This window comes from Genypterus blacodes, unplaced genomic scaffold (genome assembly GCF_046128005.1).
Source record: "Genypterus blacodes isolate CSIRO-AG114 ecotype Tasmania unplaced genomic scaffold, CSIRO-AGI_Gbla_v1 ptg000141l_1, whole genome shotgun sequence".
Taxonomy (NCBI): domain Eukaryota; kingdom Metazoa; phylum Chordata; class Actinopteri; order Ophidiiformes; family Ophidiidae; genus Genypterus; species Genypterus blacodes.
Genome location: NW_027466943.1, coordinates 187,878 through 215,190, shown reverse-complemented (window position 1 = coordinate 215,190; position 27,313 = coordinate 187,878). Strand labels below are relative to the sequence as shown.

At 44.3% G+C, this 27,313-nt stretch overlaps 1 protein-coding gene across 2 annotated transcripts; it reads left to right on the top strand.

Annotated features, from left to right (window-relative positions):
• The first annotated feature begins 578 nt into the window (after positions 1-578).
• Positions 579-24,008, top strand: fgfr1a (fibroblast growth factor receptor 1a). Of its 2 annotated transcripts, none has more exons than XM_076165119.1 (18): positions 579-1,246; positions 4,870-5,051; positions 10,472-10,714; positions 11,263-11,352; positions 12,139-12,311; positions 13,919-14,042; positions 14,931-15,121; positions 16,444-16,588; positions 19,050-19,240; positions 19,630-19,775; positions 19,867-19,988; positions 20,774-20,884; positions 21,400-21,590; positions 21,709-21,831; positions 21,929-21,999; positions 22,089-22,226; positions 22,335-22,440; positions 22,590-24,008. In XM_076165119.1, the coding sequence occupies exons 2-18, from the start codon at positions 4,898-4,900 to the stop codon at positions 22,764-22,766; spliced, it is 2,496 nt and encodes an 831-aa protein (XP_076021234.1). In that variant the 5' UTR covers positions 579-1,246; positions 4,870-4,897; the 3' UTR covers positions 22,767-24,008. The 2 variants fall into 2 exon arrangements, with proteins under 2 accessions (XP_076021234.1, XP_076021233.1); XM_076165118.1 differs by lacking the exon at positions 16,444-16,588 and adding an exon at positions 15,468-15,618.
• The last annotated feature ends 3,305 nt before the right edge of the window (positions 24,009-27,313 follow it).

Below are 27,313 nucleotides of genomic sequence, written 5' to 3'. Positions count from 1 at the left end.
ACAGAAAAGCATATATTTAAATAATGTTAAAGTTCTCATAATTCTAAGGTCAACAAAGTCTGCTTTAGAAATGTCTTCAGCTGTCATATAGATTATGTCCAATTTCCAATGGGCGTGAATCGAGCAGATTGTTTTTAGCTATGATATATGGAATGATACCCACGTCTACAGTGGAATCCGAATTATACAAATGACAGGTAGAAGTTCACAAAGCAACACAAATGAAAGGAAATGGGAAATCAGATTAGTTTGACCGCTGAGTCATGAACGATATAATAACACTGCGCCTTTAGGAGCGTAATAAGTAGCTGGTAGTATTATTTTTGAGTAACCTTTCCAACAATAGTGCCATTATGTTCTGTCATGTTTGCTTTTGTAAATCATGTGTCCTGTCCGGCACTCTTCTCTGACAAAAACGAAAAAAAACAAAAGAAAAACAGGGTAACCTGAGAGGAATATCATATATCATACACCACAAAACTATGTTACACTGTTTACGAAACTGTTTTCATAGGGCATTTATTGTGAAAGCACCGACCGGAAGTGTTGTAGTGTTTTATGTCCGCTTTCGCGGCGCACGGCGAGACGAGCGTTGCCTGTGATTTAAGGGGGGAGGTTTGGTGAGGACTCTCGTTGTTTAACCGCTAAACGTCTCCACACGGGAATGCTTCACTAACCCCTCGGATCTACCGAATCGTCGCAGTTTTAAGAATCTAATCGCCATTTCGGATGTTTTGCTCGCATGATTCAGCACCAACCTTAGTATCCAGTTTTCGGAGGTGAGGAGACTTTTTTTTTTCTTCCACGGTGAGCGCAACGATTTGGGATAAAAGGACGAGCGAAAAGTAGCGCACAGGCTGCCCGCACGGAGCTGCTTTACCCATTTATAAGAATAAAGAACGATAAAAAGGAGCGAAACACTAAATAAAACGAGAAACCACTGTTAAATCCGTGATATTTTTTACTTTTACCCCAAGTTTTTTTCCGCTCTGTTGATTATTTGGGATTTGCGGCGAGGAGGGGGGGCACGCGCATTCTTGGATTTGTCGCAGAAGTTTGACAAAAACATGCTCAAACTTGCGGCCAAACGCAGTTAGTTTTGGAGCAGAAAGTGCGTCTGTAACGCGCCTGTAACGCTTATCAGAGGATTTACTGTGTTTTTGGGGAAAGTGTTTCCAGCATTAAATCTCAGCGCAGGACTCTCCCTCCTCTGGTTTCCTCTGGCTCCGTCTCCACTCGCAGTAAGGTGAGCACTCATCAATCACACACTGCTGCATTTTACGTGCATTTTACTGCAAATCTGGTCATTTGTATCTCTTATTCTCAATGTTTCTTTGATTCTATGGCTTTTGTTTTACTCCAAAAAAGAACAAATTAAAGAAATCTGTCTTTATTTGATCCAAATAGCTGAATTTCAACCACTTGTTTGCTATAAGGTGATATTTCCTATCAGTGGAAATTAGGAGTGCTGGAATTTACGTATTTTGTTTCTTCTGGAAATCCTTCAGCTGCATTTCAAAACTTGTATTTCCATTCTTGAGGGTCCATTCGCCCATGATACTAGGCCCTATGCTGTCAGGAGTCCTGCTAAAACTGTGTGTAAAAAAAAAAAAAGAAAAAAAGATTTAGCTGAATGTAAACGTTTTCTAAAGAAGATGTATTGATCTTGGGTGGTTTCATTTCATAAGCAATACCCATAGAAATGCACAATAAACGTGTTCAGATGCCCACGATGGAGCCACTCCTTTTAAACGGTGGAGGTTTGTTGCTTTGTGGGTTTACTGGTAGAAACTTCTTTGTCCTGTTGTGTTGTTATTCTGCAGTACTGTTGTCAATACTACACACGATTGGAAATGTCTTAAATCAGCAGCAAGGTCATTGTGGACAGTGTCACTTGTGTCTTTTCAGCTTGAGTCTTGGTGCAACGATTCAGGTTAACACAGTAATATGTACAATATTTAATATCATATGGCATAAAACATGGCCCTTACCACGGACCATGACTTACATTTCATGCAGAAATTCAGTAATATTCAAAGTTTCTTAAAACAAAGGCATATAATTAAGCGTTAAGTCTGGGTTCTGGAAGCGGCCGTCTGATAGTTTGTAGAGTTCCATACATGAAGTTGTAGACATGACAGAGAGACGATGAGAAGCAGCATGTCCACGGTCCACAGGGAGAAGACGTCTTCTCCTGGACAGTGTGATGGGAAGTGAGGAAGACTGCTACCTTTTAAATTTACCAGGCTGCCGCTTTAGCACAGTGTAACTGTTACCTGAGCTGTACAATCATATCCTGTGTGTGTGTGTGTGTGTGTGTGTGTGTGTGTGTGTGTGTGTGGTAATCAACATATTGTTGCAAGTTGTGTAGATTTGTACAGAATTTGGTGAGGTGTGTGTCTTCAGTCAAATTCAGCATTAAATTTGAATTCTAACAGGCTCAAAGTACTATTGGTTGGAGTTTTGTTTGCCTTTGAAGCTCCCATGGGAAAACATACACTCAGTACTGAAAGGCACTTTGGATATACTAAGTATTAAAGTGTTAATCTAATGGTAGATAGAAGTTTTTTGGCTTGACATTGATTTGCTTTACATATTTAATGTAAGACATACAAGGACACTGGATCTCTGTCCGTGGCACGCTGGTGGAGAGCCAATGCTTCAAACCTGTGAGGCTGTCAAGAGCGACCTGTTTTTGTGAAATCTGTAGCGATGGGGGAAATGGTCTGATGCTCCTGTTCCGGCCGAGCTGCACACACATGGTCTGGTCTGTCCTCGGAGTGAGACGGGAATGGGCTGCAGGACCCGAGAGCTGTGGAATTTTCTGCATGGATGGCAGTGAACTGTAATTACGTTGGTGGTCATGGTATGGCTCAGGCCAGTAGCCTTTGTCTTTGTACAATGAGAGAAGCTTAATGTGTCTCGCATGTTGTAATCTGTGACCTGTTGGCCAATTTGTTTGGCTGGTTTTCAACAACCTGTTCATCTATGAAGAATTTCAGAAGACAACAGGATGATGATAGATAATCATCATCATCTGCATTAGTGTTACAATTTCTCTTTGTCAAGATGCTTTTGTTGTGCAGTAATTTGTCTTTTCAAATTTTTCTGAGTAGTTAATCAAAAATGAACAGCTGAATTGCTTAATGTAGTCAATGAAAAGGTATTTCCTCAATCTTCCTCAGCATTTCTCTACTTGTTCTTGGCGGGTATCGATTTGCTATTGTGTAGACGCTTGGATATTAGACGAAGAAACATTCATTTTCAGCATTGGTAAACACCATGTTTAGTGTTCGTATTCAAGTATAACTCTTTGAGCGCTAATCAAAAATTTTAGAAGGGCCATTTGTATTCTGTAGGCTTCTGTTATTGTTATATCATCATTAATATTTCTACGGTTAACAAGAAACCTTTACAATACTGCTTTGACTGTGGCATTCAGATGGAATTCACAACTGCCCACAAGCTCGATGAGTATGTACTGTATGTGTACAGAAAGATTTACTGTGAATTTAACTCTTGCTCCCATGGGAGCTGAGTATGACAAAGCATTGTGTGTGTCATACTTTGAAGGCACCATTTCCTTTTCTTTTAATTATCAACGGTTGTAGCAGTGACGAGGGCCCAGGGAACGTGGTGGGCTCTGGCTCTGCAGCGCACTCTGTGACGTTCTTGTGCCTGCCTGCAGAAGTAGATTCTTGGAGGCTTCCCAAACACTGACTCACAGCTTACAGAGTTGGGATGACCAAGCTTCTTTATCCCTCCTGGACCCCGCTGACCCGGCTCAGCTGCTAGAACACTAGACCATTCTTGGAAAGTGAAATTGAATTGGTTTTGAGTAGAACACTGTGCTTCAGGGATAAACACTCACACAAACAATTACCACTTAAAGAAAAAAACATAGCTGCCTCTGAAAATCACTTTGGGTGAGAGTGAAACCGCAATGGGGTTAGGGTGACCTTGTAAGAATGTGCTGCTGGTGCTGGATTCATTTGAGAGTCCATTCAGAAGTAGCTTCTCCATTGATGAGATGTGTGTCCGTGACTCTAGGCTGGACTTGTCAGGAGTGTAGGAACCCCACAAGCTTTTGTTTGACACCACTTGACAAGCACGAGAGCAAATGGTGGTTGGGGGTCAGTTTGGGCTCGTGACCAAAACCAACTGTCAGGTGATAGATCTGTGAGTGTGGAAACGATGGCCTGGCGGTCTCTCTACAGGGGTGTCACATAACAGGCCCCAGTCTCTTTTTTTTGAAGGGGCGGGGGGTCTTAAATAAATTCCTCAAGGTGGATTATGGGGGTTGGGGGCGAGTGTTAATCTTTGCGGACAGATGCTGCAGAGGTGATGATGCCAACAGATGTGAATCGGAGGGTCACCCACTGCACGATGCCCATGTGGAATGACGTGTACTTCCTCCATGTGTGCATTACCCAAAGCAGCAGAGGTCTGAACAGCAGCAACACTAGTTGATATGGCAGTTTTATGTGCGATAACCGCTTTCCCGAGTTAAGGGCTCGCGCTTATGGAAACACTTCATTCCTAAGTTGTTACTGTTACAGCCTGGTGCTCTGTGTTCTCTTATCAGTGTTTTTGTACAAAATGCTGCAGTATCTACCTTGAACTTTGAGAACATGCTGGATGTTTTCTTCTTTTTAAACAAACGTTTTTTCTCAAATATTTTTCAGAAAGAATAAAGATTGAAATATTGAGCTTTTTATCCTGCTTGTTTTTTTTAAATATTCCTAATTTCCTACTTGCACAAAAGGTTCATGGTGAAATTGTAGTTTGTTATTGATACATGAGTTGAAAATGCAGTTGTACAATGCTCGTGTATTGATGCAGTCCTTTCCTATGTTTTGTTTGCTTTAGCACTGTCAATGAGCTGCTGCTGCTGCTGATGACCCAAAGGTCTGAATGGAGTTCCAGTCGCAGACGCTCCAGCAGTTGTAGCTCCCTCAGCAGGATGCTGATGAGGCCAAGTAGAATTCTGTTTCTGACTTTGCTCGCCCAGGTTCTGCAAACTCAGTCTTGGCCCGCAAATGCTGATGAAGGTAAGTCATTTTCATATCTTAAATTATGTACTTCGCATTGTACACTTTGTTGTTCTAGCTTTTCCCCCAGCTAGGATTAAAACATTATTCAATTAAAACCATATAATGATGTGACTGATATGAATGCAGTGAAGAAAGGTATTCCTCGAACTACACTTATCTTGGCTCTTATCTTCGTCTTTGTTGGTGAGTGTAATCCTAACACACTCAAGGCTCTGGTGAGGTCTGTCCCTTTGTAGTGTCGGTGTCCCCCAACCCCCATTTTTAGGCTTGTTTGAGTGCTGTTTGCTGCATTGGATGCAACCCTTCTACCAATGAGATTAGCACCTTTTCTCTCTCCCACCACTTGTCAAGCTGGTTCATAGACTGACTTGTTAGAAATTTGTTTTCAAAAAAATTCTCATGACATTCATTATATCTTGTTATATTCTCAACCGAACCACACACACACACAATCCCTAAGATTGTTTAGAAAGACGGCTGGTCTGGAAGTTACACAAGTCCAGTTCTGAAAAGGGGAAAGAAGCACTGAAACTGAATCCTTAGAAATGTGTCTCTTGGATACGGTCCAACAGTGTAATAGCTGCCTGAACTTGTGGGTAGATAAGTTTGGATGTTTACACTCAGCAGTCGGAAGTGGAGTGCAGCACAAGAATATGATAAAGCCGAGCATTATAATTAGAGTGATTAAGCAACAGGGTCTCTGTTGGGCTGTAAGCCCTAAAATAAACCTGGTGTGGCTGTCTCTCAGCCAACAGTGCGATGTGGAGGAGTAAATGACTCCCATCTGTAGCCCAAGGGCAGCCCTACTACCCAGCAGGCCCTGCTCCTCTCCTCCTTTGTAATGAAAAGGTATTTGTTGTCACCGAGAGAGGAGTTAACCGCCAGGGAAACTATAAATTAGCCTGTTTTTGAAAAAGGAAAGAAGATGCTGTTCTGAGCCCTCCCTTATCCTCAAAGATAGGGTTTCTGAAGAGAATGTTTTTCTGCCAAGGCAATAAATTGCCCCTGGAGTGGGGGGTGTCTGATGCATATACACTCCACCCAGTTCTCATTCACCAAATGGCCAGGTACTATCTATGCGCCTCTCTGCTTTTCCTCCTGCTCCCCCACCGACTTTTGCTTGGGAATGCTCCCCCCCCCCCTGCTTCCCTGCTGGGTGACGGATGGCTTCAGCTGTCGATAAACAATCACAGCAGAAGTATTTGGTTGCATTCCTTTTGTCTCGGGAGAAGAAACTAAATAGTTAAATGGAAATTGTCATGTTTGTATGCGTCCTTCTTTGTTTGTTTCACTGTTTTTGGTTTCGTCCCCTTCACATAAGAAAAGGATGAACCTATCCAAATCATTTAATTTCCTCTGGGCCCACATGGACAACCATTGTTATGACTAAACTCCATTTGAAATGAGATTATTCAGTGAGACCAGCCTCTTTTTGTCTTAAACATGATTTTTTTGTTGTTATTGCCAGCAGTTGTATGTGAGACAGTGAGATTCAGACGTGGGGCTGACTAAGCACTGCTCCCACTGGATTCTTTTGATTGTCGCTCTGCTGTCAGTCAGAGCAGAAAAGGCCATTGACCCTGACGTACATCAGACCTGCCATGGAAAGCCTCTTGTTGGGGCCCAGAGGAGTACTGAAGGAATCAAACTACAAATGAACTTGACTTTCCATCATTCTCACTGAAATGTAAGCCAAACCAAGGCAGAACAGTCAAAGTGGTGATGTCTGGTCCAGCAAATGTTAAGCTAGTGCATCATCTGCTAGTGGAGTTAACGTTCTGATTAGAGGAGCATCCTTCCTTCAGAACATCTGTTAACCAGCATTCAGTCATGGAAAAATGACAATAGTCCCTTTTTTAAAGTTGTTTATTAGCTCTGTGATGTAGTCATGTCGGGGAAAACGGCAATACACATGTTGTTGTTGGATTCCTGCGTAGCCATTTGAAGTGGTGCCGGTGACGTCTGAGAAATGAAGCAAATCAGCATTTGGACAAACTGTGGCACTTTCGGACTGTGGCAAGATATAGTTGTGGGTTTAATCTCCTCACTACTGGCATCAGAGGCGAAGCAACAAGGAGTACACTGTATTATCTAAAGACGTCCTGGTTTCCCTGTTTGTTTGGCATTTAAAGAGACGACGCAGGCCTCAGTGTACCGGAACTCATTTGAATGACACTGGAATATATTTAAACCTTAACTTTGCGCTGCAGGCTAATCCTTGTAGTTCCCAAGTGTTAATCCACGATGGCTGTCAATGGCTCATTTAGGAGAGAAAAGGTACTCCACTGGAGAGCTTTCAGGAGGGGACAAGCACTCAGTGGATTTTTTGGGGGGGTTTGCTAATAGGCATTGTGGCGTTCCTTTGCTTCCTGCCGGTACTGGTCCTGCCTATTGTCACTTATCAATCCCCTCTACGCGTCACCCACCCGGACGGACAAATAATCGGAGGGAAAATCGCCCTAACTCTTGTGTGTGTGTGTGTGTGTGCCATCTCTGCCAGCCTCCTGACTTCCCTGCTCTCAGCCGTCACTCCAGTGAGGCCAGGAAATCCCAGCAGTCATTCCCGCAGCATATTGCTTCCTATCTTTGAAGCCACAGAAGGTTTCATAGACTGGCGCCAACTCCAGTCTTTTTTTTTTGTTGTTGTTGTCGGCCCTTTTTTGAGTTTGTTTTCACCACACAGATTTTTAAACCCTTTCCTCGTGTTCAAAACATCTTAATGATTTCTTCTTTGCTAAAACGTCTTTCATGTTTTACACAATCAAGCTGATTTTAAGTGATGTCAATCAATTTTTCCAAATGGCTGGAAGAACATGTGAGAGACCGTTCCAGCTTGGTTGCTTTCTGAAAGTATGCCGCTTAATCCGTCCTAATCCATTCCTGGCACCAGAAGGATTAAATCCGAGGGAACATCCTAAAAAGTGTTTATTACTATCAAAACAATGTAACATGGGTATTGTTTTTCTTTAGACAGTAGCATGGTTGAATGCACCCGAGCGTGTTCCAGTTTTTTAAGTAAATTGTCACCGAAGCACATATGGTCCTGACTGCACCCTACAATAAAGCAACCAGCAAATTTTTATAGCTTTTATGGGCCTTTTATGATGTCTGCGGCCGGTATGTTGACACTGCCGTATCAGTAGCATCTGCATTTAGAGGGCAGGAGCCGGAACACACCAGTTGGCCCCCACACACAGCACAGAGACCTTTTCGTTTGAGGCCGTGTCCAAGTGGGATAGTTCCAGCTCATCACTAACCGCGTCTCCTACTTTCCCCCTTTGGTTTTGTTTTTGAGGAGAAAGTTGATCCTACCCCCTGGCCCCTTTTCCTGCTGGGATTAAGGGCCTGTCAGACATATGCGATCCAGGAAATACCTTTACTAGGCCCTACTGGGGTCACCATAGCAACTGGCACTAGAACATGCCGCTGCAGGCCCACTCTTGCTCGCTCTTGTGCACACGCTCGCCCGCTCACACGCTCGCTCTATCTCACTCTGTTTGCTCCCTCTTACCCTTCATTGTTTGGCCTTTGTTGTGATGGAGGGAGGGATTACTCAGGTTTGCTGACGTTGAGCTATATGGATCTCTGGTTGTGTGGAAGTACATGTACAAAGGCACAGAATGAAAGGCTAGAAAAAGTTGGATCGAGCGCTCCCAAGTTTTCCTCAGTTTGAGGAGTTCTTGATGAGTTTCCACTGTGGCATTTTGACTCGGGTTTATGTTTCTGCTCTGTTTGTAATGATTAAAGGCGTGTTCATTGTTACTACGCAGGAAAAGTGACTCAGATTCAACATAGTGGCTGTAACACTGTCACCAGGGATCACTAGAGTGGTGACTAGAGAGTTTTAGATTATTGTAAGAAGTGCATTCAACAAACTTATGATTGGATTTACCAAAGTTCCCCTGAGCTAAACAATGATTAAATGAAATGATTGTTTTAGGCCCAGAGGAATGACCCCGAGGCTGTATTAGATTGAAATCTGAAAATGCAAAAAGGGATTTATATCTCAAAAGCTACGCCAAGGTAATTCCAACATAATTTACGCTCAAAAATAGAGCAGGAATTAAAGAAACCGCGTCAGCTTCTAATGAGAGAAACTGTAACTCCATTTGTCTCCATGGTTTCTCAGAAAAAGCAGCTGTTTTTTATTCTGTTTTATTCATTGAAGAAAGCGCAGCACATAGTTTTCCTGTCACTACACTGACTACAACCATGTCTAAGGATTGATGTTAGAATGCTGAACTTGTTCGCAAAGTGCTGCCTGGAGCTGGTTTTGGCTCACTGTTGGTTTAAAACAAAAACATGGGGAGGCAGCTTTTAGTTTCCAAATATCTTGAACACAAAATCTAAAATCTGTTCCAAGTCTAAACATCTTTATGAATTGAGATCAAAAACATTCTGGTTTTCTGCTGCTTTTTATTAAGTGTTTTATTTCGGCGCTGTAGCTTTTATTCTCTTTTCTTTTATTAGGGTTATAACAAAATGTTGTCAAAGTTGATTTTTATTCCCTCTGCAAGCAAGACTTTTGTCTATCACCTTTCAAAAACAAATCAAGAGCTGCCTTGTGCATTACCTTGCTGAAACATCTGAAGTGTGTCATCAATGTGTGTTATCCTTGCTGTTGATTAAAACTTTGCCCCTTGTTAACATTTTTCCATGGAAGTTTGATCATAGAGCAAGAATGTCAAGCAAGTTGGCCCGTCAGGATCTCTGCGTTTGCCTCTGTAACTGCACAAACAACACCGTGATGGACAACGTGTCAGCGTAATTGGGTTACCCCCTCCCCCCTTGGACCATGTAGTCATTTAGAACAGGGGGGCTCAGGTGTCTCGCTCCCTGGCGCCTCCCCTCTCTTCATTCCTGTAATTGAATTTCGTCTTCCTTTCCCAAGTAGCTCCTTGCCTGTTTGGCGACGGGGCCTTGACTAATTTGGGATGCGATTTAATTTGAGGGAGAGGTGAGGCAGAGAGTGAGCCGATAGCAGCTCTGCCTCTGCCATTATCAACACAGCACAGGTAAACCAGAGAAGGAGGCATTGTTGGCTTTCAGGGAAATGAAAGGGTTCCTCAGCTGTCAGGTAGACCTTGCTTTATTATTGATCTTGACACGTTTACACCACAGATATTACACCACATTTTTGTGTGAAAACTCTCTGAATACTACAGACACTGGTTGTGCCCGGTCATTTACTATTTATTCCATTCTAGATTTTGCGCAACAAAAATAAGTGCGCAATTTGTTAAGTAAGGGTAGTCCCGCAGGTTAGGGCTTATGTATCAGACAGATACAGTTTGTATCAGTCACATTAACGTAATGTGTACATAGGTGCTTTTAAAGTGTTATAAGAATACATATTTACGCCAAGTTCTGTCTTGCACTGGTCAATTTGAACCATGTGGGATGATTTTGTTTTGTAGTCTCTGTGGAGCCTCAGGCGGAGCTCTTCACCCTCTATCCTGGGGACCCTCTGGATCTGAGTTGCACTGCCAAAGATTCCCTTCAAGCTGTCAACTGGACCAAAGACCATGTGGCTGTGGTGGATGGAGAACACACACATATCCGTAATGGCCGGCTGGAGATTGACACCGTGGAGCTGACAGACTCCGGTCTGTACACGTGCACCACCTTCGGCAACCACAGCGTCTACTACAACGTGACAGGTAACGTCATCGGAAAACACAAACAGATCAGAGCCTTCAGTCTGTTTTTGTTATTCTTAATTTCCAAGTATATAGTCATAACCTTTATCCATAATAACAATTGAAGGCAGGGGTATTATAATCAATGTTGTGTGTGTGGGCATGTGCTATGTTTTCAAATCTGAAGATTACAGGGAAAGGTCAAAGTTTCAGCCCAGTGCTAATGCATGTGGAATAGAGGGATGGTGTCCATTAGGAGAAACATAAGGCAAATTTGACAATCAGAGGTAGACATTGTATTAGACATGTGGATGACCATTCTTGGAGATTTGTATAAAATCTTTAAGATAAAAAGTTCTACCATCAAAAATGACAGGGGTGAAGCATTGTTCTTGTGTGTCTGTCTAGCTTTCACCTGAAATGGACAGCAACACCGCCCTGTATAACATGAATCTATCAGTTAACATGCACTTTGAAATTTGATTATACCATCTATACTTGGAGAATGGGGGGGGTCGTATAGATGGAAAACTTGATAATTAACTGCCTCTGTCCATGTTTTTCATTAGTTGATACCCTGGCTTCCTCTGAGGATGATGATGAGGATGACGAGTCTTCATCTGAAGAAGCGAAACTGTTGGGCAGTCAAAAACTGTTGCGTAAGTGTTGTGATCTTCTTGCTGGTATAGCTGCACCAAACGGTCATTACTTGGCTATTGGTCATAGGGTGACGAGTCATCGTCATAAAAGTCACTGATTTGAGAGCTTTAGGATTCAATTAAAGGCCTCTGGTGTGGGTCAGACGTGGGGGGATAACTCCACACTGAATCAGAAGGCCCTGCTTTGCTGACGGCTCTCCCATGAGGAATGTCCCTGTGGTGACTAAGCTGTGGTTAACCTTACATGTCTCCCAATTAGCACTTCTGAGTCATTTTATCACGCAGGCATCATCATTTGGCTGCTACTGTCTTCTCTGCCCACAACAACTCCAGCAGCTGACAATCACGGCAGCATGCTGACCTCTGACCTCTGACTTCCACTCTTATTTTCTTTCCCCTTAGATTTACTTTATTAAATGAAGGGGAATTGTTTTGTACATGAAGGACCTTTTAAATAAGGTCATTGATAACCCAACCCTGCCAAACCTTTATCCATATTGATTTTGGCTGAACATATGCAATATGATCTTAAACAGGGGTGGGGAACCTCCAACCGTTTGATCCGGCCCGCGAGACAAACCGGGGTCGGGAACCTATGGCTCACGGGCCAATAATGGCTCTTTCGATGACGGCATGTGGCTCGCTTCTGAGCTGACATTGTTTAACACGATTAACAAGTCATAAATAATAATACTGTGATTACAATTCCCCCATCAGAGCGGGTGATCGCAGCGTAAATTGTGAAGCGTCATTTCATAAATGGTCTTACTTTGTTTTGCTTCGTAGCAATGGCCCCACAATGGGCTCATCCAGAAAAAATGGAGAAAAAGCTTCACGCCGTCCCAGCCAGTAAGACAGTGAAGTTTCGATGCCAGGCCAGTGGCAACCCAACCCCGACTCTGAAATGGTACAAGAACGGCAAAGAGTTCAAGAGGGACCATCGCATCGGAGGCTTCAAGGTAAGAAGAACAAAACAACAAATTCACATCTCTCATTATTCTTGGGTACAATAAATAATCTACGCCCATATTATCATTCAGCATGAGTGTAAATGTGTTAGTGATCTCATCTTTAGATCACTTCCCCCCTACCCTTAGAGGGCGGGGGGCGGCTCTCAGCAGAGGCACGTTTACGTCCAACCTCACAAACAAAGAAAAAACACTATGCCACCACACAGGGCTGTGGGTTATTTTTCGTATTGTCAACATCTCCACGGCTCCACTCAGGCTGTATTCACACGAGATGCTTGCTGCTGATAAACTGAGCTTCCAACAGTTGATAAGAGCGCTAATTCCAGTCTGCAGCTCTTAGCCAGGTTTACTTTAGGGGAAGTGAGACAGGGTAAACAATTCACGCTGAAGGGTGTGGACCTGAGTTTGCGTGTATCAGCTTCCCCTCATCTCAGCACCCAGGGACACGAGTAGTTGTCTTTAAGTTATGTTTAGAACTTAGGTGCTTGAATTATTGCAGACTCAAATTAGATGGGTGTGGACCAAGACCTCACCTGAGTCTTTGTCATGACCGAGAAATAAATTATATCAAAGCGCACCTAATGCTCGGGTGACAAGTAGAAATCTTGCTTCTTGTGCTTTAAGTTTATACGGAGTACTTTGTGTGTGTGTATCCAGACTTCGCCTCACAGGTGTGAGCTGCACGTAGATGCCCCCCTCCCCTCCTTCCCCTGCATCTGCTCTTCCCATTAAGGTGTCAGCTAGTCCAGCCTTGTCCTGCGCTCCCCTATCCCATCTCCCTCCCCAGCTGGGACACATTTAGGAGTTTCCTCTCACCCCCCCCTACACACACACACACACACACACACACACACAATTCCACACACACACACACACACACAATTCCACACCACACCACCCCGCCCTAGCCAGTTAGCACACTTAACCATATGGCTGCTGGTTCCTCAGTCAAGGTGCAAAGGTCTGCATTGCCGACTCGGGACGTCTCTCATCCCTCCCACACTCTGTTTTTACGACCCAGGCCTCTTATTGTTCATATCGTCTGCATAGAGACGTGCAGGAGGGAGCAAATAATGTACACCATATGTATGAAGCCATGCACAAAACATCTGGCAAGTGGCAGCTGAACTCCCTCATCATGTTTGAGCTAAATGAGGGAAACCGTATGGCTCAGCCTGTGTATGCGCATGTTTGATGTTGCGATTGCCTTAGAGGTTTGCCGGTTTAATCACACACTGCCGGTCTTGGCAGATTTATGGAAGAAAAATTATAACATGTCGCAGAAAAAAAAGAGCCAGACTTCCACGGCGGCATCGGTTGGCGCTAATGAGACGGGCTGGGGTGGAAACATAGACCCCCTTTTCCTGTGGTATGTGCTGGGTAGGACAAATACCACAGAGCAGCACAAGTTTCTAATGATATACATTTAGAGATGGTTATCAACGGAGAAGATGAGATGAAGGACTTATTTTAGGAGAAGGAACTATTTTAAACCCAAATAGAGCATATCGTTTAAATATGAGCAGCTGTCAGCCCCTTTGTCTGCACTATACTAATTATACCAACTGCTTTACCTGACTCCTCCTAATGTTTAGGTCCGTGACCATGTCTGGACCATCATCATGGAATCTGTAGTGCCCTCTGACAAGGGGAACTATACCTGTGTGGTGGAGAACCAGTACGGCAGCATCAATCACACCTACCAGCTGGACGTCGTTGGTAAGTGTTTCCTCTTGCTGGTGTGAGTCGTTCTTTGGCGGACAATACTGATCCCGTCAGATATTCATGAGGTTGAGCAATTTCACTAATGTGTCACACCACTAGATCTGATTTACTGATCAAAAGTAATCCTCACCCCAAAGCCACAAGGACGTGGCCCGGTAGCAGCGCTTTGGGCTAAACTGGGACCGGCTTTGTCCCCCATTTCGTAAATTAGACTTGTTTTCTCGGGACCTGAGTGATGGAGCCACGCGTATGTAGAGGAGAGAACTGATTACGCCTGACGTGATGTCCTGACGGGCTCCATCACCAGTTGCTATAAATCAGACCAGCACACTGTCCGTCACTGTTGTCCCCTCGGCTTAGCGTGACCTTCTTGGATCCAATTTGGTATTGAGAAGCAAGATCTTCTTTGTGAGGGAAAAGTATTTGTCGGGTCCATGCTAAGAATCACCCCCCTCCCCCTCCCTCGAGTGTTATCAGTCATCAAAACGGAGCACAAAGAATGTTTCATCTTGCAGTAAAGTTTTAGAGCAGACTGTTAAATTGCAGACCCATCTATTTTTGTTGATAATTACGCAGGCGGCACATAGATGGGAAACGTCATTTAAACTCTCCGGATGATAAATTGCTGTTTGTAACGTGTGAAATTGCACACTATCAGAGCGGAATACACCGGTGACCTTATCTGCAATCGGCTGTGGCCATTTCCAGTAAGAAAGCCTTAACATGCTGGTGTTTTATTTGGCTTGCGTTGGAAAATCAGTCAGGCATGTGTGCTTTTGGTTTATCGCAGTTGTGTTTGTCTTGGATATGGCATGTTTGCCTCATTGTTAAGACAACTTCCAGACTAAGGTTAGGTGTGTGGTTGTGTGTGTGTCTTTTCAGAGCGCTCCCCTCACAGGCCTATCCTGCAGGCCGGTCTGCCCGCCAATCGCACAGCAGTGGTTGGCAGCGACGTGGAGTTTGAGTGCAAGGTGTTCAGTGACCCTCAGCCTCACATCCAGTGGCTGAAACACATCGAGGTCAACGGGAGTCGCGTCGGCCCCGATGGCTTGCCATTCGTCCGTGTGCTCAAGGTAGGAGCTTCCCCTGACCACTCCCGCCCCAAGAAGCCCCACTCAGCTGGCATTTAAGAAGAATGTTGAATTATTTGATAATGATTAACGAGTACACGCAAATGAAATATTCTTCAGTTTAGCTTTTGAGTGTATTGGTGATTTATTTCTATATTGTTTATGTAAAATTCCCAGCATACTGTCTTTTTATTGCATTGATTTATTTATCTGAAAGAACCAATCCAAGATGCGGCTCTCCATTAGCCTTGATCTCCAGAGAAAAGTGCAGACCCTGAATTTATTATCATTTGAAGGCTGTCTCTGTTGCTTTTTGTCTGTGCTGCACATGACCTGTCTTTATTTCCAGCATTCTGGGGTCAATAGCTCGGACACTCAGGTGCTGACCCTCTACAATGTGACTGAGGAGGAGAGCGGGGAATATATATGTAAAGTGTCCAATTATATAGGCGAGGCCAATCAGTCGGCCTGGCTGATTGTCAACAGATATGAGCCCACAGGTAACCACCACCGCCACGCAGCAGCAGCACGGGACACCACAGAAGGACCACCTGGGAATCTAGGGCTGCATATCTAGAGACAACCTCAGCTGTTTCTCTCCTCCCTCCGTCTCTCCCTCCCTCCCTCTCTCCTGCCTCAGTGTCTCCTGACTGTAAATGACGCTATGGAAAATTCCCAGCAGAACAGTTGAAAGTGTTTAGTCTCAGGTTTATGTTGGACCCGCTCGCACTCCTGCCCCATGCCTGTGCTGTGCCCTCCTAATAAGGGCCTCTCTTGCCATCTTATTCCATTACTCTCGCTCCCTTGCCCTTCAAAGTCCTTCTCTCTCTCTGTCTTTCAGTCTCTCTGCCCCCCTCTCTTTTCTGTGTGTCTCTCTCTCTCTTCTCTGTCTGTCTCTCTCTCTTCTGTGTCTGTCTCTCTCTCAGCTGCCCCCCCCCCCCCCACCCCCTTTAAATTTATAGAACTGTGTGTGTGTGTGAAGCCTTAAAGGTGCGACTGTGCCCTGTTCTGCTGCGGAGGTTTCCATGTTATCCATCTCTTGCATGTAGAGATGAGACTGAGGTATTGGATGTGGTGATGGGACGGCCCAATGTTGGGTCGGACAGTGCAGATGCTACCTAACCAGCTCCTCCACTAACAGAGACCGGAAGGCTCTCCCTGACAGAGCCCTCTGCTGGGGCTCGGGTGATACCTTTTGGGCAGATGGTGTCGGATTGAAGAGGAGAACGCTCCTCCATCCTCTTCCTCTTTCAGAGTCCTTTTACTCATGGTTCCTTTTTCCTCTTGGGCCTCTTGTTGGGTCTGCTTCCTTTGTTATTTTCTAGACCGCTGGCCTTAACACCACGGACAAGGAAATGGAAGTCCTCCAACTGAGAAATGTGTCTTATGATGACGCTGGGGAGTATACCTGCTTGGCTGGCAATTCTATCGGGTTCTCTCATCACTCTGCATGGTTGACCGTTTTTGAAGGTATCAGTGGTTCTGTCTCTCTCCTGAATTTCTTTCCTCTTCTCTTTTTTTCCTCCTCAAGCCTGGCTGTCCATTATCCACATTTGTCAGAATGGGGTCTTTTGTGACTCTAGTTCTGTTGAGAAATGTGAGAGGAAGCCGTGGCAGAGCACTACTAAACCTCTCTCTGTCTTCAACATGGCTCCTGCTCCATCGAAACACTTGTGATGGAAGAGTATGGGTCATGTTCTGCTCTGTATAAGTGAAATCACAGAATGCCAAATGGCCCTGAGCCCCCCTGCGTCGCCTGCCATAATACTGAAATTTACAAAGAAAACAGACATCACTTTTTAACCACAGTCCACATAGAAGTAGACTAAATGGCCTCATTCATAAAAGGGTCGTTTGGCAGCTCTGATCGGATTTCACTTTGAACTGTCTCTCCAATTCTACTCTTTAATTGGTGTTTACGTTTGATTTGGTGTAATGCAGATTTTCTCCGACAAGCTCTACAAATGACATGTATCACTTATGTCATTTCCTGCTGTGAACACAGCTCCTGGCTTTGATAATTGGCCCACTGCAGTGTCTCATTCCTGAGGGTTTGAATGGGCATTTGTCCAATTATCAAGCTGCTTGTCAGTCAGCTTTTCACACAAGCACAGCTCACTTGTGTTGCCGGTGTTGGTTAGGGGTGTAACGGTACACTTCAGTCGGTATCACACCTCTGGTTTGGGATGTGTTCTCAATGGTCACATAGTTGGCAAGGGAATTATTCACTTATAGATGTCTCAAGTAAGGTCCTAAAGGAGGTGTATGTTATGTCATTAGACCTCAGTATGCTTAATGTGGGGTTTGACAGCCCAAAGTAGATTTCTTTTCGTTTTCTTCCTTCTCACAATAGGAGAGGAAAGTGAGAAAGCGTGTGTCATATTATCCTGTTTATATGATTAGTCGCATCTAGATTACAAAGTTGTGCCGTCTTATTTTTATCTTATTTTCTGGCATAGTTGCACACCACGATGTGCTGCCTAGTTTCTTTTGACGCATACTGAGGCGATAACACCTTTCAGTGGTAAGAAACTTTTGCAAGTGGAGGCGGCTTTGAGTTCATGAAGATGCTTTACAGGTAATTAAAAACTATAAAATATTTCAGTTCAAATGGACCAGAAATTCAGAGTTGTCATAGAGAAACTGAGAAGCATCTGCTACTAGACAGGTAAGGCTGCTTTGCTTTAATAAAGAATTAAATAAAAACAAAAGCAGCTCACCTGGCAGTTCTATGCATTAGAGAGACGGTGCTCTAAGTGTAACAGCATTAAAACAGATCAAGAGTACTCGATTTTAGGCCTCAGGGAAGTCTGAAGAAGAAATGCACTTGGTCTGGTCTCATCATGTAGATCTAGTGCCACATCTCAAACCAACGTGTACGCCAAATTGTCACTCACATGAACTGCTCTGTTACACCCCTATGAATAAATGTTGGTGTTTTTATTGAATGGGAGGAAAAAAACATGATCTGAAGCATTTGTTGGCACATATATGTTTATGTAAATAACCCCCAAAATTTATGGTTTGCTGTTTTTTGTGACCCGTCATTGTTTATGAACACCAGCACCAACACGCAACTCTTTTGAAAATGCATCACAAATGCAGACAAAGGCGTATCAAGCTGCCATTTTAGTCATTAATTCAAAGCCTTATACTCGTGGCAAGCAGCTCCACTGTTGAATGAAGGTTTATTAAAGTACAATTAATGTGCAGTGTTCTCACATGCTGTCTGTGAGCTTTTGATGTTGTGTGTACAAAAAAACCAGAGCCTTTGCACACTTCTAAATGTTTAAACATCCATTAACAAAATCATTTATGTTACTGGTTTATGTTACTGGTCTAAAACGTCGCGTCAGCACAGCAGCCAAACACCATTAGCTTTTGTAAGACAGATTTTTGGGATCGTTTGGGTTTGTCCCAAATATTTCTCTGTGGGTCTTGGAAGCGCATGTACAGCTCTGCTGCTGTGTGATCCAAGGGACTATGACCACTTCTCCGATTGACAAAGAATGTAGAGTGAAACCCTACACTTCAAAGAAGTGATTATTGTCTCACAATAGGAGTTTGTGCTTAGGCCTCCTGTCCCATGTGTGTCTGTGTCGAAGGTCCTGGTTTTTTTAAGACACGACAGCTACGTGTGTGTGTGTGTGTGTGTGTGTGTGTGTGTGTGTGTGTGTGTGTGTGTGTGTGTGTGTGTGTGTGTGTGTGTGTGTGTGTGTGTGTGTGTGTGTGTGTGTGTGTGTGTGTGTGTGTGTGTGTGTGTGTGTGTGTGTGTGTGTGTGTGTGTGTGTGTGTGTGTGTGTGTGTGTGTGTGTGTGTGTGTGTGTGTGTGTGTGTGTGTGCGCTACTGTATGTGATAGTATGATAGGATTCCATTCATGGCAGCTGACCTCCTCATCCCACCCCTGTCACCCTGCGCTCCCCCCTCCAGCTGTCCCACACTATCCTCCAGCCAACCACACCTACCTGGAAGTGGTCATCTACTGTGCAGGCTTCTTTATTATCGCCTTCATGGTGGCCACCGCCATCATCATCAAGATGCGGACCTCCTCCAAGAAGACCGACTTCAACAGTCAGCTGGCTGTGCACAAGCTGGCTAAAAGCATTCCTCTGCGCAGACAGGTAACAGAAAGTAGATAGGGGGTTTGGAACATTTTACTTCATCTTCTCACATCTATCACAATCACATTTGCCCTCATTTTATAAATTCATATTTATAAAAGTGGATTTTAGCTCGGTTTGCAAAATCAATGCATTTTCACCAAGTTAATGTAAATACTGTAACAAATTGAAACCGTTCATGGAGCTTTCAGGTTTCATGCAGATCCTTGAGGTTGTTTTGTTCATCAGGTAGGTATGAGCTGCTCACGGCTCACCAGACTGACTTTGGTATTTGTTTTGCATTAAAAATTCTTAAGAACTTTGGCATTCCTCTTGCTTCTCTTTGTGAGCGATGATGGTAGTGTGTGTGTTCCACTATGAGGAAGTAATGTCGGTGTTCTTTACCTCAGGTGTCTGTGGACTCCAGCTCCTCCATCCACTCCGGGGTGATGCTGGTCCGTCCCTCTCGCCTCTCCTCCAGCGGCTCTCCAATGCTGTCGGGGGTGTCCGAGTATGAGCTGCCCCAGGATCCCCGCTGGGAGCTTCTCAGAGACAGGTGTGTGTGTGAAACTGGACATAAATCTCAGTGTGAACCAAAAAGCTGCTTTGAGCGTTATTGTAATTCTCCTTTCTCCTCTTCCTCTCAGACTCGTTCTTGGGAAGCCTCTGGGTGAAGGCTGCTTTGGTCAGGTGGTGATGGGTGAAGCACTCGGCCTTGACAAAGAGAAGCCAAATCGTGTGACTAAGGTTGCTGTCAAAATGCTGAAATGTAAGTTTGCTGTTGTTTGAAAGGTGATAGAGCCTGACCCATACTGATTTTTGAAGACTTGTCGCATAACTGTCAGTACAGAATCCATTTTACAGATATGACAGCAACAGAGAACAATACACTATAAACAGTAAACTTCATTCAATTTTAAATGATCAAATATAAAAGCAAGCACAACAAGATTTCTGTAAAACACAACAAATATACATACATTTTAAAAACACACTTTTACACATCTGCGAACACATAGTGAATACTGAAAAAGCTGTAATGGGAAGATATCAGCCAATAATATTGTACTATCAATACATTGATTGTGTTCTGCTACTGAATCTGGAAGTGACAAGAGGATTTGGTGAAATATGAAGCAGATCTACCAAGACGAAACCTCTTTAAACTGTAGTGAAACCTTTGACATAAGCTCTCGCACCAAAACTGAGTAGCGGATATGAAGCAACGTCTGCCTCTGGCTCCCAGCCACAGTGCAAACGCAGAGCAGAGTAAAAAAAAAAAATTGAGAACCCTTGACATTGGACATACAACAGTGTTTATTAAACTGCACAGCGTTAAGAGGCATTTATTACCTGGTGATTTTTAAGTGTCTTTCCCCAGGGCGCTTTTACTTTGACCATGCTCAACCCAACTAAACACTTGTGTCTGTGAAAGCGATCATGCCGGTTTATTAGTCTGGTCGGGGTGATTACTGTCGGGCCTTTTTTGGGCCTTTTACGCCAGCAGAACCCTGACTCACTATCCTAATATGGTTTATCCCCCTTCCCCTCCAGCTGATGCCACAGAGAAAGACCTGTCAGACCTGATCTCAGAGATGGAGATGATGAAGATCATTGGGAAGCACAAGAACATCATTAATCTGCTGGGAGCCTGCACACAGGAGGGTAAGACAGACAGACGGACGGACGAGTGGCCACTACTGACCTGTTGTGTACACACAGACACACAGAATGTCTCAGGACCTGTTGTTCCTCAGACGCACTGAGAGATGTGTAGGGCAGCATGAATAAATGACCCTGACACAAGCTTCCGAGCTCACAGTTTGAGTCGACCACAGCTGTTGCCAGCGTTGCCATAGTTCTGAAATCATCCTTGACAAAACTTGGCGCTGATCATCTGTGTTGTGTAGAGAAATACTGACCGCTAATGACCTTTCACTCGCGTTTTCTCTGTACAAGAAACATCAGGAGCTCTTTGTTGCTCCACCTCTTTGATTGTTGTGGAGTGGTTATTGTTTTTAGCTAGGGTTTCATTTATTTAAATTGCATTACTACTTGTAATTTACATGACTCAACTGAGCATGAAGATGTTCTTTAGTGTCATTAAAGGTATCCACGCAAGAGCATCTTACAAATCGATCATTTTGAATGTTAAATCCTTATGTTTCTCCTGTGTGCAGGTCCACTATATGTGATTGTGGAATACGCTTCCAAGGGAAACCTGCGGGAGTACTTACGAGCTCGGCGTCCACCAGGAATGGAGTACTGCTACAACCCTGACCAGGTCCCCGTGGAGAACATGTCCATTAAAGACTTGGTCTCCTGTGCTTACCAAGTGGCTCGTGGCATGGAGTACCTGGCTTCCAAGAAGGTGACGCAACCTTTGAGCATTTAAGTTGGTAGTTCAGACGCTGAATAACTCTTCATGCTGTATATCGGTCTTATTGGTGCACATGGTTCAGCTTGTAACGATGCTTTCATGTGTCCAGTGCATCCACAGAGATCTCGCTGCGCGCAACGTTTTGGTAACGGAGGATAGCGTGATGAAGATCGCCGACTTTGGCCTGGCCAGAGATATCCACCACATTGACTACTATAAGAAGACCACCAATGTAAGGATGACTATCATTTATCTAACTTTGTTTACATTACTGACCACTGTGTGATTATGCTGGCTGTAACACACACACAAACACACCTTTCCCACAGGGTCGTTTACCAGTCAAGTGGATGGCTCCAGAGGCTCTGTTTGACCGGATATACACACACCAAAGTGATGTGTGAGTATTGCTCGTCACGGGTTTAGCGGAATGTGAGGGGGGGGAAAACATTTAGTCGCGCAGATAAACAAACTGCTCTGTGTCTGCAGCTGGTCCTTCGGGGTGCTACTGTGGGAGATCTTCACCCTGGGAGGCTCTCCGTACCCAGGTGTCCCAGTGGAGGAGCTATTCAAGCTGCTGAAGGAGGGTCACCGCATGGACAAACCCTCCACATGCACTCACGAGCTGTAAGGGAACACAACACACGGAAAACTGTGTCAAGTCCAGCAGGATCTTGAAGCTTAGCTGTACAGTATAATCTCGACTGCTTGATGAGAGTGTCTTCCTCCCTGCAGGTATATGATGATGAGGGACTGCTGGCATGCTGTGCCTTCTCATAGGCCCACATTCAAACAACTGGTGGAGGATCTAGACCGCTGCCTGGCCATGACAGCCAACCAGGTCAGTCCTGCCTCGCTCGCCATGGAGGGAAGCAGAAACTTTCTGCTCCTCTCGCTGTCGTGTCTATATTTTTTAGATCTAGAGATTAATTCTTTCTCTTTATTTTGTGGATGTCTGATGTCTCATTCTTTGTCCGTCTGTGCATACAGGAGTACTTGGAGCTGTCTGTGCCTCTGGACCAATACTCCCCCAGCTACCCAGACACCCGCAGCTCTACCTGTTCCTCAGGCGAGGACTCAGTGTTCTCCCACGACGCAGGGGCTGAGGAGCCCTGCCTGCCAAAGTTCCCTCCACACTCCAACGGGGCAGCCATTAAGAAACGCTGATACCTCATCTCCACTCAGACAAACATTGACATTTCCTCTTCCCGTCCTCCGCTCCCTGCCTCATGGGGTCGGACTCTTCCCCACGTTCCCAGAGATGAAGCTAAAACACTGGTGCTCAGTGAGTTAAAGGGGCTTGGAGGCACCTGGTAGGACTTGGAGGGGGTCACGTGGACAGAGGAGAGCAGCCCTTTCCTGGTCTCCCTGGCGACGATGTTTTTGGGGCACTTTGTATTACCAGGAGTTGGAGATTGTCACGGTGTCAGAAAAGAACAAATCCTCACTCTTCTTCTTCTTCTCCACTTTGGGCATTTCGTAGAACGGAAGAATCGGAACAAACTGACCTCTTCCATCAGTTTTCCGTTGTTTTTTCCATCACTTGTGACGGACAGCATCGTGCGTTTCAGACCAAATCCAGACGAAACATTTCCAAGGGACACACACTTTCCTTGTACATGTCAGCGCAGTGGTCCACTGCATCATTCGTTATGTTGTAAATACAGTTAGAAAATTATAAATATGAATATATATTTACACTGTACTCTTATTTTTATTACCATAATTGATTTATTTTCTTTTGTACGAGGATGTTTTTTTTGTTGTTGGATCCATTTTTAAATCTAGTCTGTAGAGGGGCAGTTTTTACAGGAGAATATCTTAAAGATTGCTGAGGAGATCATGGCCAGTTTTTAGCTATATACATTTTCTTTCAGCTTTGCTTCCCCCTTAAATCTGCTGCGTAATCATCGACAGAAAAAATATATATAACTCCTTTTTTTTTTTTTTTTTTACTTCAGGTGCAACTGCTATTCACGACACAACCTGCAATTTGAACTGTCCAGCTTTCAGAGTTCCTACCACAATGTATGAGTGTGTGTACGTGTGTTTGTGAGTGATAGACACAGTGGGGTGTGTGTGGAAAAATGTACTTCATTTATCTTCTTTTCAGTCAAGATTGTTTGTTTACTTCAAGCATGGTCACCGCTTTAGCGATTCCCGGTTGTAAGCCATGTTTGTTAAACTCTGTCTTCAGTCGTCGCACCGCCTTCCATGTGCTCAACTGATCTTCTGCTGTAAAATGTTTTAACAGGAGTTGCGTTTGCTGCCGTGTAACTTCCAACAAAGGGTTACAGAACACGTATGTCATCAGAAAAAAAAAGGATTACATAAAATAAAATGCTATGGAAAAACAAACCACTCCAGCTTTTGAGCTCAACTTAATAAACAGAGCTATAAATATCACCATTTTCTTGTTTGTGATATAAATAATGTTTACAGGGACTCACCGATGGCCACTTCAATCTCCACCCATTTAGTGCAGGTTGCTGGGGGCTGATTGAATATGATAATGCGCTGCTGACATCAGGGGAAAACGCTGGCCGCCGCAGAGGGCCGCAGCCGGCAGTAAAGGTGTAATTTATGGTTGCTAGAATGGCAAAATGGCTCGGCAAGTGCTGGTGTTGCACTTCCATCCATCAGCCGCGCCAACCTTGATGCCCGTGTCTGCCTCTGGCTTCCTGCCATTGGCTGATGCATCACCTGGATCGCAGTCTCCATGCAACAGGCTAAAATCAGCCACACGGTGACAAAGTCGCGACCCCTTTTCAAAATCAGCCTGGGTCACCAGAGGAGGAGGTGGATGGAGTTGGAACAGAGCGAAGAGAGGGAATCGATCACTTTTATTTTTATGTTATACTATTAGAGTGTAATCTTATGGCGAAACCAATATCCTGTTTCCTGTTGGTGGCACCTGTCCCATGCCTCTCCAGCTTACAAGATTGTTTCTGTCCTCGTCTCTTTGTTTCCACCTCCACAGTGCAACACACACTTATGTCTTTTAATGTTTTTGCAGAAATATCATCCACCCCTGGAAACAGGCTGTAATAAAAGCAGCGTCTGTGTGCTGTGGCTGAGGTGATGATGAAGAGCTCTAAACAGGAATAGGATCACATAGAAATCCCACTTTATAACCGGCTAATGGTACACAGTGAGGAGGTGAGGCACCATTTAGGTGGAGGAGATTATCTCTCTACTCACTGACAGATGGCACAGAAAGAGTTTGATAGAGCAAAGGTTATCAGTGAACATCCAATATAGCAACAGTGACAGAATTGGTGCTCTAACAGCCACAGGTGTGATTTATGTACCTAAATCTCCAAGTGCCCCTTTGTATTGCAGCTAGCACTGAAGGAGGTGTTGTGTATGTTTATCTTCAGCGTCTTATCTCTCTGCAGAGACTTAGAGTAGAAGTTGCTCCTATATCTCTGTTTTTGCCTCCTCCGAGAAATTGTGGAATCTAAATTGATTTGGGAATACCCGAATTCCTGCCATGCAAGCCTTGCCCAAGTGTATTTGTATATCAAAGCAGTAGCAGCAGCCAGGCTGGATTCTGCTCAGGCTTAATGTACAGTTTTGATTTACAACCTTAAACGATCATATTAACAGCTGTTTATTTGTAGACATTTAAATGTTAGTATAAATCAGTCAGTACACAGGATGCTGGGCAGAAACGATAATCGGCTTCAGTTCAAAGCAAAACGTGAATTATATATACCTATGAGTAAATTAAATTACAACATTGCATTCTAGTTTTGTATCATGTCACCATTTGCTTTCATTCATCTTTGATTCTGCAGATCGTGTAAATGTCAAAGGAAGTAATCGATCGCTCACTTTCAAGCCACACTGTAACTTGTAGGCTGAAAAACCTCAATGGGAATAGAAAAGAATCCACAAATTTTGTGACTGTCTGTGAAAAACCTTCCCCCAAAAAACATCCACCATTTACCACTAGGGGGTGCACTTCCTCAGCTGCCAGTCATCTTCATGGTCGCAGGTGGGAGGAGCCTGTTTAGGACAGAGGGGGGTGCAGGAGGCCAGTGTGTGTGGGGGGGAGGGGGGGAGGGGGGAGTAGCAACTTCAGTCAGAAGGTTTCAGATTTAAGGTTGCTTGCTAAAAGTCGGAAAATGACAGATTTGTGAAATTTTCGGTTGATCCATAATGGAGGCTGTTGATGAATTGCTTTCCGTTGTTGTTTACCAGGGATGCTTTGATTTATTGGGCTTTGGGATTCTCATTCCCAGATCTGCCGAGCCTGAGCCCGTCTGTAAATCTTCACGCTTTGTGGCCTGCCAGTGATGACAGATGACCTGCCCTTCAACTGGCTGCCAGCCGGGCGCAGGAGGAGGCACGCACTCAATCACACAGCGTCACTCAGCCTCGGTTAGGTGAGCAAGCGGGTCTCACTGAGGGTGGTGATGCTGATGCTGATGACGGTGTGTGTGTGTGTGTGTTTGTGTGTGTGCGTGTATGTGTTTGTGTGGCTGTCCTCCTAATTGGATCCTCCAAGAAACAGGACTGTGACATCAGCCTGTGAGTGTGAGTCCTCCCAAATGAATTGATTATTTATGGGAAAGAGGGAGGAGAGTTAGTAGGGACGTGGGATAGAGAGAGAGGAAGATGGCAGTGCAACAGCGGAACTCATGAATATCATTCTGGCTGACATCCATCTGCAAGGTGAAGGAGACTTGAGGAAGGAAAGTGTTCAGACGTGAAGTATGTGTGTGTAACCACTGCAGACTGGATCATATCCTCCATCATACCACAGCTGATTTCATAACGGAGGAGGAATTTTCTGTTGTTTGCTCATTGTGACAGATTCTCCACCCTTGTTACCAATAGTTACACTGTTTTGCATCTAGCTGTGGTCACTGTGGCTTTGGGTGTCGCTCCATCCTGGTGACATATTTTACAGCGGATGAAAATAAGCAATTCTTTAATGATGTAAACACCAGAGCGCGACGGTGTCAGTGAGTCTCCCTGCCTGCCCTCTGGGACAAACGTGATAGACAGGGTGAGGCCGGGGTCGAGACCCGTCAGTCACTGTCTACGGCCCCTTTGCTCTTGTTCATTCCATGAAAAAAACATTGTAAAGTTAGCATGACTATTCTGAACAAATCTTGTTTTTTTCAGAATAGTTATGCCCACTTTACAAAAAACAAGATTATTTACTGGAATATTGCGACATTTAAACCTTTTCGGACAAGGACGACAGGGTGAATCATTTACTCTTTGATCTATGAAATCTCAGCCGTTCCATCTATCGCTGTATTGCATATTAGAAATGTGACCTGATTTAGCAATTGCACTTTGGCATATTCACAAAAACACACAAAATAAAAATCCAGTTAAATTACTGAGACAGAATTTCAGTGAATGCAGTTATTGCACATTGTGGTTCACATTGTGTTTCCTATTTATAGAAGGTATCATCCACATCTCTCTGATCTTTACCTCTGATATTATATGGAGAATTGAAATGGGTGTCATACAGGTGTGTAACAGACAAGAGTGAACATGGAAACTGAAAGTGACATATTTAGATCGGCACATTTCCAGACAGCAAAAGACGCACACTGTAATTTGAAGAAAGAGTATTTATGGAGTCTGGGAGCCCGGGTGTGGTCAGGTAAACGAGATGGGTGAGGGTGTTTTTCTGCTCGGCTAGAATTAGAGCTAGAAGCTGAGGGGGGGTGGGCGCGGTGGGGGAG